Source organism: Mauremys mutica, chromosome 3 (assembly GCF_020497125.1).
Source record: "Mauremys mutica isolate MM-2020 ecotype Southern chromosome 3, ASM2049712v1, whole genome shotgun sequence".
Taxonomy (NCBI): domain Eukaryota; kingdom Metazoa; phylum Chordata; order Testudines; family Geoemydidae; genus Mauremys; species Mauremys mutica.
The window spans coordinates 170,856,164-170,869,733 of NC_059074.1; the positions used below are offsets into that span (position 1 = coordinate 170,856,164).

The window sequence follows — 13,570 nt, forward strand, 5'->3', positions numbered from 1 at the left end:
TAACAGCCTTCATTGATTCATTGGCATAGAAGGCTGTAGATCATTGTGGTTGGAAAGATCTCTTCATTAATAATGGCTAGAGTCCTGTCTGAGATTAATTTACAGGCACGAACACACTCAGGGCTTAGACAGTCTTCTGAGTTTGATAATGATTGTATGGTCAAATTGTTATAGACTTATTCTACAAAGTAATGTACTGCAGTGAACATCCACTAACTAGCTTTCAAACCACATCTCAGAGCTTAATTAACTTTTATATCTTTTTCTACCCCAATAACTGCATAGATGGGCTCATTGTAAGTTCAGTTTTCAGTTTGCTTGTTTGTTTCTTTTTGACAGTTTTCTGATGTTTAATTTTCTTTTTAAGTTACGGTATAGCTGTGGAAAAACAGATTACCAGATGTGAATGAGGTATATTTTTACACCTGAATAATTCAAAATCTGCTTCATTTTACAGAAAAAATTGTCATGTTGATTTATGCATTTAATTAACTTTATTTAAGGGAGTAGTCCCATTGGCTTCATAGCCCCATAGTCAATGAGACTATTCACATCTGAAAAGTTAAGCATGTGCTTAAGCCTTTGCAGGATCAGGGCCTTAGTTTAATTTTCTTTTAAAAGAGAAAACATTTCCAGATCTTGTTGTATTAAACTTTAAAAAATGGCTACTTAATACACTGAGTAACTGCTTTCTGTAGGGAAGGTTGATAGGCATCTTTTCATGAGACTTTCCCTGAAATGTCCTACCACCTCATGCTTTTTCCTTTAAAGTATTATGTTAAATCTATTACAGTTTCTCTATGTTCAAATTAGAAGAACCCCTGAGTAAAAATCACTTACTGTGATTTGCCTTAACAGTGACTACTTTAGGTCTATTTAAATACAAAAGCACCAGAAAAACATTTTAATACTAAGTCTAGAAATTAGAAGATTTTCACTTGGGGTACTGTTACTTTAAAATCACTATGCAGTACAAAAATACAAATATTAAAACATAACAATACAAACTAAATGGGGGCAGTCAGAACCCACAGTGCAAGTCAAATTGTTCAGGTTCTTTCACAAATGTTAAAAGAGAACAGCAAGGAAATTCAGAGTTAAGGGTGTAATGTTAGACTCCATGTTGTGCCTGAATACTTGTCAGTATTTGCAATACCTGCATCTAAGATAAGGCTCTACCTTAAACTCTGGAAATGCCTCTAAAGGTCAATGTAAAAGTAGAGTGCCCTGATCATTCTTTTGGATTCTGAGAGTATTGGGGCCTGTAAGTAGGTAAGGATCTTGTGGTGAAGATAAGGTGGGGAGAGTGCTATTTTCAGAGCGTTGTGCTCCTATTTTCCCTGCATTGTGGAAGCTCCTTCATGGATGCACAACAGTGATCAGACTCTGCAGGGTATTGGGAGTCAGAAGGGGTTGGGCTCTGACGTTCTGCTCTCATCTGGCATTGGCCTCTCTGCATATAGGTTAGTACTACTTGAGGCAGCATGAGGGAGGCATTGGTCAAGACCACATGGTTAGAGTTCAGACCATTCTAAGCCCTATTGGTAGATTCAAACTCAATGTCTTAAGTGGAGTAACTATTTCAACTAGAGCATGAAAATAATTTTTTTCTAGGAATTTGGAAAGTGATGATTAAAGCTGAATATTTGCTATACACACACACACACACACACACACACACACACACACACACACTATTTAAAACTACCTATTTTAAATTCTCTCCCATTGCTTTACTCGCAGTTGGTGCGTTTTCCGAATTCCAAGATTCACATACTAATACAGCTAATTAGGCTGTTGGGAATGTGGCGGTTTTAATTCCTAAGTGATTTTTTGAGGGAAGGATTATTGGGAATCTTAACCTTTATGGACTAGAGCCGTAGAGTATAGACAGTGATCAGACTAGACAGCTTTCAGCAGCAGTATAAAGATATCTGACTCACCATAAGCAAGTGCTGTACTTGTGTCAATTGACAGCTTTTATAGACTGGTTGGCTTAATTCATATGCATTCATATATGCACCTTAATTTAGGATTTATGTAAATGTAAAACTCATTTAGATACTAACTGAATAACTGTTATTTACAGTCTTACACCTGGAAGAGACCAGTCCTTATGTATCTTTATTATGTTAGTTAAGGATAGGGATTATTCTGCAATTAAGTAATAAACATACCACATTCCCCTTCTTCTGACCTTCCCCCTCCTTAGGAGTTATTTGCACATAACACAATTTAATTTTTTTGTAGAGTCAAAAGTAAAACCTTTGAATTCCGAGCAATTTCTGGTTTATACTTTCGATAGTTTAATCACAAAAGCAAATAAAGTGGAAAGCGACATCTTGCCTCCAGATTCTTTATAATTGTAGCGAGTCGGTATGGCTCCCCTCCTGCCCAGCAGAGGGCGCTCCCTCCCAGAAGCCCAGCTGGGCTGAACCACCACTTCCTGTCCCCGCCCCCCGGAAGTCAAGGGGCGGGACAGGAAGTAGAAAAGGAGGACGCCAAAGCTCAGTCAGGAGCCAGACACCGCCGGGAGCAGACGTGCTGGCGGGGGCTCCAGACTGGGAGCCCTCTAGGACCCGAGGCGGCGATCCAGACTGGCCCCCGCTACCCCGCGCCCGGTACAATGAGGAACCAGCAGAGCTTCCCCGGGATCGGTACCCTGAGGAGCCGCTGAGACTCCCTCGCGCCGGCTACGAAGAGGAGCCGCCGCCGCCGCTTCCGCCCTGCTGTTATCCGGAGGAGCCGCCTGAACACGCCTGGCCGGACTTCCAGCAGGAGTTGCCGGACCTGCCCCCAAGCCCTGGTCCCGAGGAGCCCATGCAGATGGACTGGCCCGACCTCCCGGCGGCCGAGGAGCAGGTACCCACGGAGGGGGAAATGGAGTGTAGCCCGGGGATAGCTGACCCCTGTCAGGCTGTAGGCACCGAGGTGCCCATGTCAGTGTGTTGCGGTCAGGACCCCACTGACCAGCGGCAGTACTAGCCGCTAATAGGGCCCCGGGCTGGGACACAGTGGAGTGGGTGGGCCTGTGTCCCCCCTGCCACCCCACTCACGGGTGGCAGTCTCCCCCTCACCCCAGCGCAGACAGAATCGCCTGCACTGATCCGAGTGGTTGTTATTGCTCAGCGCCTGCCACTAGGACCTGAGCCCCCATTGAACTGGTGTTTGTTGCCCCGCCCTGAGCTAGGGCTTGGGCTTTGATAACCTGAACTGCTGGGCAGCCCCTGCCTGAGGGTCTGAGCCTTGTACTGTGTTTATTGCCCGCCCTGAGCTAGGGCTTGGGCTTTGATAACCTGAGCCTAGGACTGCTATTGTGCTGCCCCGCCCTGGTCAAGGGCCTGGGCTTAGACTGACTGACTGTGTGCCTTCTGTGCAGCCCCTGCCTGAGGGCCTGCACCCGAGAACCTTCCTGAGACTGATTGCTGTTTAGACCTGAGCCTAGGACTGCTATTGTGCTGCCCTGCCCTGGTTAAGGGCCTGGGCTTAGACTGACTGACTGTGTGCCTTCTGTGCAGCCCCTGCCTGAGGGCCTGCACCTGAGAACCTTCATGAGACTGATTGCTGTGAGGAGCTGAGCGTACAGAGGGCCTGACACAGGAGATGGTGCTGACCCCGGCTTCTCGCCGCCCACCAATTAGAGGGGACACGGAGCGAGTCGGTGTGGCTCCCCTCCTGCCAGCCGGAGGGTGGAGCCCCGACCAACCGTTTACAATAATGAAAAAAGTTCTAAGCTCCAGCCATTAACACCAAGAAAGGATTACCATATTAGTGTGGTTTATGCAGAGCACTGTTTGAATAAGTACCAGTAGAACGACATGCAAATTTAATCTGAAAGGTGCATTTGCTCCAACCCTAATGTGGGGCTTTTCTTGTCATTGGGTACTAGTTTGAGACATTCCACTTTCAGAATTGTGTAGTGGATGCACATGAACACACACACACACACACACACACACACTAGGGTGACCAGATGTCCTGATTTTATAGGGACAGTCCCGATTTTTGGGTCTTTTTCTAATATAGACTCCTATTACCCCCACCCCCTGTCCCGATTTTTCACATTTGCTGTCTGGTCACCCTAACACACACACACACGCGCGTGCGCACACACACACACACACTTACTTAGTTATTTTAGAAAAATAGTTGTATAATATTTCATAATCACCACTGCCTTGTATAGTTAATTTTTTATAGAGAGAGAGAGAAAATAGGCATGTTACCTGTTTTAAAGTAAGACTGGAAGTTGTATTATTAAATGAATTACTCATCAGACCATAGCAGAAATGTGAGACCTTTATTCTAGATAGTGCAGTTTAGTACCTGGGATCTTTTTTAATCTTCATTTCTAGCCAGACGATTGAGGGAGATGAAAGAGTGATGCTGCTTTATATTTTCGGTAAAATAAATAACTAAAAAGAAGGCCTGCAGACAATCAGTCCAACAACAAATATGAGAGTAAGGTTCATGAACTGGGAACAGATATACAGTAGTTAACTACCTGTTTTCCAGGGTGTTGTCTGGCAGATTAAAACTATATTCAGGAAAGAAATGTAGGATTAGTTGAAAGCAGTATGCTGCCTGACACTTTTGATATCTCTGATCGTAGGGAAGTATCTGTTAACAAATTAACAATGAAATCAGAGTCTGTATTTCACTTTGACTTTTTTTTTGCACTCACAATAATAGTATCAGAGTACTTTATCCTCACAATTCTCCTGTGACTAAAAGTTATATACTTCATGTTATTTTTAATCAGTCATATAATCAGTTGAAGTGTCAAAAAAGAGAGCAGAGTTGGTGATTTTTCTGCTAGGAATTGTAAGCCAATATTTTTTGGATGTATTTTCTATATTTTCCTCATATTCATAATCATTTAGTCTCTAGCTTCTTAAAAGGATAACTCTTCAAACATATGTTGTCATAAAGTGGGACAACTGTAACTCAGTTCAGCAAAATCATGTAGGTTGAAATTTAAGTTTGCTTTGTTTTAGTTGGTCTTTTCTGCATATCTGTACTTTTAGGGTCTCTTGCCCCTCTTAAGCCCCAGTCCTGTGGGCCGTGCTCAGTACCTCGCATGAGGTACATGGCATCACACAGGATCCAGTGCATTAGCAGGAATAGAATTCTGTTGAGATACTTAGACCCGGTCTACACTGGGGGCGGGGGGGTGTCGATGTAAGATACGCAACGAAGTATCTTATTCCGACTTGCCTCCCATCCTCACGGCGCGGTATCGACGTTCGCGGCTCCCCCGTCGACTCCACTACCGCCGCTTGCTCCGGTGGAGTTCCGGAGTCTACGGGGAGCGCGTTCGGGGATCGATATAGCGCATCTAGATGAGACGCGATATATCGATCCCCGATAAATCGATCGCTACCCGCCGATAGGGCAGGTAGTCTGGACGTACCCTTAGTTGTATCAGTCTAAGGTGAGGTCTAGAGAGTTGATGTTGAATAACTGCATTATTCATTTCCTTTAATTTATCTTACTGGAATCCAGGCTTCAACTGCGTTTGATCTTCATTCCTTTCTTTTTGTATTCTTCTATTTGAAAGTTGGTATTGTGGTGTCAGTTAGTTTTTCATCTGTTTGTCTAAAGTTACTAACAGAAAAACAGATCTTAACTTCTTATTTAAAAAAATAAAGAGAAACACTAGAAATAAGGCACTGAATCATTGGTAAGGGGAAAATAATTCAGGCACCAGTCATATTTATAACCATATATTAATATAATCCAGCAAACTAGTTTTCAGGATGAGCCTGACACAATATGGTCCTGAGTGCAGAATCTTTAGTACCTTTAGTACTCTGCCCTTGTGAGGGAAGATCAGAACTTAGAACAAATGTCTCCTAAAATATAAAGTCTAGAATTACGTTTATGTCCAGGAATCTCCAATTTTAGGCTATGTCTATACTATGCAGCTTTTAGCGACAGAGCTGTGTCGCTACAGCCGCGTCACTAAAAGGCACGCAGTGTAGTTACTATTTCTTGGCTCTCCTGCCGACAAAAAACTTCCACCCCCCGACAGGTGGCGTCAGCGTTGTTGGCAGGAGACCACTCCCAGTGACAAAGCACTGTTGACACCGGCGCTTGTCATCAGCAAAAGTTTTGTCTTTCGGGTGGGGTGTATGTTTATTTTAACACCTCTGAAAGACAAAAGTTTTGTTGTTCAGTTGACAGTGTAGACATAGCCTTAATAATGTAAGCGTGTACCATCGAGTTTTGACCAGGTAGTCCTGTTCAACCGGTGTATCTTCCAGTTAAAACAAATTACAATGTCTCTGAGGTAAAAGCTGTTAACAAATATAGGTATTCAGTTTTACGCTTGATAGGAGACCCTGCCAAATTTAAAGACCCTTAATCAGATTCTACCACAGAGGAACCTGGCTCCACTGAAGTCAGAGTTTCGCCACTGACTCGAATGGACCCAGAACTTAATACCCAGTGTTATATTTTTATTGGGTTATTCTACAGTTTTCACATTATTCAAAGCTTAAAATTAAAAGCATATACTTTAGTTACGTTACGTTTATGGTATGTTGGGTGAATGCATCCATTTTTTTGTCCAAGAAACCCTCTCTCTTTGCTGTTGATTGGAGGCCCATTCAAGGACCTTTAAAAAAATTCATGTCTGTCTAAAAATGGCATGATTCTTCTCATAATGTAAGTTGATCAAGAGTAAAACCACAGTTCATCCCTCCTCTTTCCATACTGAGTTTAAGCCTCCTGGTTATTATGCAATATGTTCCATCTACATACAAGGAGGAACCTTCCACATTAACTCCAAATTCCCCAGGCAGCCATTTCTCAAAAAACCTGTGGTGCACTTTCATCCTCTCTTTCCTCCATTATGTAAATTGTGTAGCCTTTGTCTTGACTTTTCAGTAGTTCTTAACATCTGCAACAATACTAATCTGTGATTTCACAGGATTTGTGTGTTGCTCTAATTTGTCCATTTATTTAACTATCCATTTTCCTCTCTGGGGAATCTACTACACAGCTCTCTCACTCTGCTAGGCTCTTGCAGTGCCAAAGGGCTGGTAGTACTTTAAAATCAAGTTTAGCAGGATAGTTAAGTCTTTAATTGGTTCTCTTATCTCTTTTCCAGCTTGCATGCCATGGTTGTAGGCTTAGGATGAATTGCAAAGAAAAAAAATTGAGGTTGCACTTATGAGCTCTGCTCTCTTATGATGCCCCAGAATGCATATTTTCCACAGCATTTTGCACACCAGAATGTATAAAACAAAATAATTAAAGAGAACGGGACATTTGGAAACCATGCCATATATGGAAAACATGAAAGTTGCCAGAGCCCTGTGGGTCATCTCCATGGTCCAGCAGAGGTTTTTTTTTTTGTTGCATTGATATAGAATGAGTAATGCTGGGTTGTAACGGAGTGAAGCTGGTCTGGACCATTTTGAAGGATCTACAAAATTTTCTATTATTTGTTATGTGCTGGAGGCCTCTCCTATTCCAGTTAGTTCAGTGAATGGAATTTTTATTTCTGCAATTTTAAAAAGGTTTCTGTAGCAAGGCTAACTTTATCTGCCTTCACGTATGTTCAATTTTCATTTCCTCTTTTTCTGATATAAATGTTTGGCTTAACATACTACCTTCTTACCAGAAAATCATGAATGGAAAGGAGTTCATATGTGCAGTTTGGCAGAGGTAACATTGCTGTTGAAAAGCTTACCCTTCTACATTTCCTGAATTTAATCGTTGTATTAGCACTTTTTTTATATTGTGTACGTTTGTACATATGTGTCCCATTTCTCATTTCCTAATTGTGACTATTACAATCACAGATTGCATGAAGCTGAGAAATATTGTGGTTACATACCTTTGCCAACATATAAAGCAGCATTTTGTAGTTACAGCTGTAGAGTTTTGTTCCCTTTCATTGAAGTGAGAGGCATATGTATTGCAAAGCTGGATTTTTGGGATGTGGAATGTCTGGGATGGAAACCCAGAGTGTGACATGATTTTCACTTCATGGAGAGGTATACCACACATCAGTAGATGTTGTATCTTTTTCTCACATTTCCATACAGTTGCTTTTTCCAGGATGTGGTGTTCAGTTAAACGCAGTGAAAGATATTTTTAAAACGTTTGTAATGATGTACTCTTTGATTACTTATGAATGTTTCCCAGTATATATCTGTCACAAATAGAAAAGTTTGAATGTATAGACAAGTGAATAACCCATTCATAAGTTTATAGACACAAAATCCCACCAGAGAATGTTAGAAAACCACAATATGTCTGTCTGTGCTGGATTTTACATTTGAACGTGAATTAGCTTTCTTAAAATGTGTAAAATCACATGAGGAAGACAACTCTCTATTAACTGTTTATCATTTACCTTTTTTATTCTCAGTACATGAAATATATCGTGCTTGTAAAATGTGCTCCTGATATGTTAGATTCAGATTGTAGGATGCAAATAACTGGTGAATTTGGTAAGATTAATACCATGCTACCATTTTCATTTTCTTTGAGAATGGACATATTAGCAAAGGGTTCCATGAATGAGGTGGGATGGGCAAGGTTTAGGCTTAACTCTGTATTCTCCATAGCAGAATTCTTTCCCATTGCTTCTCTACTTTGCTGTACAAACAACACATTGAGCTTGTCGTTGCACCCATTGTGAAAAATGTCTGAAAGCGCTGGCATTGTTTCCTGTCACGTTCTGGGTTGCAATCCAGACCAGTGAGGGGTTGTCATCACCTGCTTTATAACCCTGGGTGCTTCAAATGTTCTGCTACTGTGGCTCACACCCTGGGTGTCAACAGCCAGCAGATTAGCATGGAGTATCCTGAGTGTTTGCATGCTGTGCAGCCCTGGTTCTGCACTCTTACCCCAGCAGCCTGCCTACAACGCAATAGCCCCACTCTAGTCACTATCACCCAGTTATCGTATGCAGGGGTGACCCCAACACCTCTCTGTCCTGAATTTCTCCAGGTCTGTCAACCCTGAAGTGTCCAGGCCTCTTGTGGAACACTCAGAGAAATAATAAGGTTTGTTTGCTCCTCTAAAAGACGAGATACACAGTTTATCTCTTTAACACAAACGCGGCACTGGCACGGCTTAGATCTAAAGTAAGACAAGTTTATTAACAAGAGAAGATAGGATTTTAAGTGAGTTCAAGTAAAAAAGATAGAGTTAGAAATGGTTACAAGCAAATTAAAATGAAAAATGCTTTCAGGAAAAGACTAAAACTTAACAAAACTACAGTCTTGATATAAGAGAAGATTCTTTTCACAGTAGCCATATTAAAATAGTGCTTGTAGCTATGCTTGACTCAAATGATTTTAATTGGGAAATTAATATGACTTTTTTTGTGTGCCATCAACTTATTTATTAAATTGCAAGAACTATAACTGGTTAACAGAGAATAAGAGTCATTGTTTTAATAATATCAACAAAGTAGTGGCTCTGAGTAAAAAGTGGGGCCAGAAATAATTTAATAATAAAGATTTTCCAAAATCATGTCAATGGGCTGAGAGTAGTCTGCAGTATTTTCTATTTTGAGGCATATTCAAAATAGAAAAATAACATCATAGCATTTAATTGCTGAAGTTGTTTGAGTGTAACATTAATTTTTGCTGTGGCTGGGAAGCAATTTAACAAAATACATTGGACAGTGGATCCATGGTTCCAACTCTTATCAAGTTTTATTAAACTTCTTTGATTCTATACTTTGTGTTGATACTTTCTCTAAGCAAGTTAAAATGCTAATTTTAGGCTAGACATTTCTTTAAGTGATATTGCAATGTTAAATTTTAAATGGTAACTGCTGATGTAATTAACTAGTGTTATACTTAAAGTACAGTGTATGATTTAAGCGTGGTTTAACAAGTGTATAAAGAGCAACCTTGTAAATACATGTTTTATCCCATTTACCTTTTTGACAGGAGAATTAGATGACAGAGAGCAGGCAAAGCTGGAAGTAAAAGTATGGGATCCAGATAGCCCCCTTACTGATCGTCAGATTGACCAGTTTTTAGTTGTAGCACGGTAAGCTTGAAATCCTCTAATCCCAGAAAAATACTTTTTCCTCCTATAAACCCTGTAGACCATTGACTGCTTATTCCCCTATCTGTGGTTCTGCAACTTGTTTAACGTTCTATGTTTATCTTGCAGTTAGGTAAGAGAAAACCATTAGAGTGGAACATGATGCATATCTATTTTAAAGTAAATTATATAGGAAAGGAATATATTTCTGAATTTCTTCCAGACTTCATACTTTTGCAGATCTTGGCAGAGTTTGATGGAGGGCATAAGCAGGGGCGGCTCTAGGAATTGCGCCGCCCCAAGCAGGGCGGCACGCCGCGGGGGGCGCTCTGGCGGTCGCTGGTCCCACGGCTCCGGTGGACCTCCTGCAGACGTGCCTGCGGAGGGTCCGCTGATCCCGCGGCTCCGGTGGACCTCCCACAGGCATGCCTGCGGATGCTCCACCGAAGCCGCGGGACCAGCGGACCCTCCGCAGGCACGCTTGCGGGAGGTCCACCGGAGCCGCGTGCCACCCTCCCACGGCACGCCGCCCCAAGCACGCGCTTGGCGCGCTGGGGTCTGGAGCCAGCCCTGGGCATAAGCCCCTTCTTAAAATTTTAATGTTGATATTCTCTTCCAACTCCACTTTCTCCTCAGAATAAATGAAGCAGGATTTCAGCACTACCTTTTTAGTCTGGTACTGTAGTATTTGAATTACACGGCAATTATTTTCAGTGACTAGCAGAAGATTTTGAAGTATACCACAATAATTCATTACTATGTCCTGTGCTTCATTAGGGAAAAACTCTGGTTGGGTAATATCATAAAGTAGCATACTCTTAGGATATGTCTACACTGCAGCTGGGAGCATGCCTCTCAGGCTGGGTACACAGGCTGTCTTTGAATTACGGTGCCAAAAATAGCACTGTGAATGTTATGGCAGGGGCAGCAGCACAGGATAGCCGTCAGAGTACAAACTCACTTGATCTCCTGGGTTCATACTGAGGTGCCCAGCCTGAGTCGCCATGTCCACACTGCTATTTTTAGCATGTTCAAGCAGAGCTAGCGTATGTCTTTGTGCTTGGTCTGGGAGGCTCTCTCCCAGCTGCAGTGTAGACATATCCTTGGAGGCCTGTGACAGAGCCCTGCTGAAGTTCAGATATGCCCTTTTTCAAACATTTTTAGATAGATTTCTAAAACTTCTGCTCTTTCAAAAACCATTACTCTCTTACAGTCTCTTTTCCCTGTAAACCTTATTGCTCCACCTACTACAAACTAAGGAAGCAGAGGACTACCTGTCAATGCTAGTGTAAAGGCACCAGCCTGCCTTCTTCCCTCTCAGTAATTTTGCTTCTCTATTCTGAAAGCAGAGTGCAGCCCTACATCTTTTTAGTCTAAGAACCTTAATTTCTCTTCTTCCCAGCTCTTGTTCTTTCTGGACAACGTGTCTGGAGAAGGGAAATCAGAGGGAGAGGAAGGCAGAGAGGAGCCCTGCTTTCAATTCCACAGCCTGTGTCATGTAGGGAAATGGGCTTGTGGGTCACACCTCCCTCTGATCTCAGATGCCAGCTCATCTAGGATAAGTTCTCCTCTGATCAGTAAATGTGTACTGTTCCTTTGACATATCTCTCCTTGCTTGCTTGCACAGCATCATATTGCTCTTGCCAGCAAGTAGATCCACTAGCAAGCTGGAAAGAAGGAAGTTTGAAGCTGAATCCCTTCAGAAGATCATGCTGCCTTATCTCCGCTGAGCAGACCTCCTTGGCGAAGCTGAAGAGATGCAAGGCGGAGTCTGAGCAACTTCAGAAGGGCATGCTACTGTACTTCCCTGCACCTCGTGCACTCTTGGGAGATTACAGAGGTGCTGGGTCAGAACTTGATCCCATTCACTTAGGAGTTGATAAGTCCCTGTGTGGTGGGGGTGTCTTCTGGGAATGCCAGTTTTTCTCATCTATTTAAGGTCTTTTAGGGTGCCCATCACTGGTATTTGAGTGTCTTTTGACATCAAGGAAGTTTATGCTGCCTCCCAACCAACCAGTCAGGCTTTTTCCCCGTTGGCAAGAGTTTCCCTCCAAGCTCCTTCCACCGGTCTAACCACAGTTTGCAAAGTCACTATGCCATTCTGGGATAGTTCCTTCGTAAATCTCTGAAGACTCGGTTCTTCTCATGTCCAGTCCTGTGACATTGGATTCTCCATTCTGTGTCACTTTTCTTATAGGTGGGACACTTTGGTTTCAGGTACACTGGAGCAGTAAGAGCCACTTTGAGTGGCCTGGTGGTATACTTTGGTAGACTGGTTTAACTGAAAGATCTTCTCCTGAATCTGTAGAAACTTAACCTAGCTGCAGTCATTGGGATTCTGCTATCTCCATTGGTCTCCCAAATGAGAAATGGATTCCTCCTGATTATTAGGGAAGTCTTCTCTGTTTTAGCATTTAGACATTTGATCTTTGTCTGATCTGAAGAGATTTTCTTCTGATTTACTTTAGAAGATCATCTTTCCAGTCAAAAGAGGCTAGGTGTGCGACTGCCAATTGAGTATTTCCCCACAGGAGAAGATTGCTTTCTCACTGACAATTTCCTCTGTTATCAGAGCTCATCTCAGGGGAGCACATTAGTTCCCTAGAGAGATACCTTTCTCTGTCCTATATTGCACACAGTAATAAGCAGTAGAAGATTTCCCTTTGCTTTCCCATAAGCTGGAGTCAGTTTCAATTATGTTACCTTTTCGCATGCTGGAGCTTTTAATCTCCCCTGTCTCTAATAGGCTAGCCCAGAGGTTCTCAACTTGGGTCATGGATACCTTGCATTTCCTATACTCATAAATGGGACAGAGATCCTGACTAAATTCCAGCAAAATGGGAGTGGGGTTTCCAGTATGGACAAAGGTTGAGAACCACAGGGCTGACTTATATGATCAGATCTATTCACTTTCACTTTGTGGTAGTTCAGTTTAGATTTCATCCTTTGCATATTAAGAGTTCTAGATTTTTTTGTATACATTTGCCTTTTTGGTACATTCCACTTTTGTAAATATATTTTGGGGTGCAGTAAACTGTAAGTCACCAAGGACCCTCAGGACTTATAAGTCTTTCTCCCTTCATCCAGCAAGGATTGGTCAATCTTTCAAGAGAACCATTCTTTCAGCCGTGTGCTCGGTCCAGCCATTTGTAGTCTCCTCTGTCTCATCTCCAACTAAAAGAGGGTTTTGAAGATTAGTTAAGGTACTCTTTATGCAGCATAGGTATTTTAGTGGCTCTCTGCCACAACTCTATTCTCCAATTCCTGTACAATGAAAATTTCATACTTATCATTGTTTAGTTCTGTTTCCCATAAGGCAAATTCACCTCATCTGTGTTTTCTTATTATTTGTTACATCCATTTTAAAGTTAGAATGGGGAAAGAGTGGCAAGTTATGTACCAGTATTCTATTTACTTTAGTTCTCTTCTTTCCTTCTGCATCCTTTCCACCTACCTTCTGCATTTTGTTCTTAGACACTTCTACCTCAGACAAGAAACAAAACTAAACAAGAGAGAATGGAATTTTTCACCTTCTAAATGGAGATATAAT

At 42.1% G+C, this 13,570-nt stretch overlaps 1 protein-coding gene across 4 annotated transcripts in view; it reads left to right on the forward strand.

The window, feature by feature from the left end:
- MTA3 (metastasis associated 1 family member 3) overlaps nucleotides 1–13,570 on the forward strand; it is a 228,903-nt gene that overhangs the window by 77,829 nt on the left and 137,504 nt on the right. For all 4 annotated transcript variants that reach the window (XM_045011460.1, XM_045011463.1, XM_045011461.1 and 1 more), the window contains one exon: nucleotides 9,921–10,023. In XM_045011460.1, coding sequence (XP_044867395.1) covers nucleotides 9,921–10,023 — 103 coding nt within the window. The remainder of the gene's footprint in view (nucleotides 1–9,920; nucleotides 10,024–13,570) is intronic.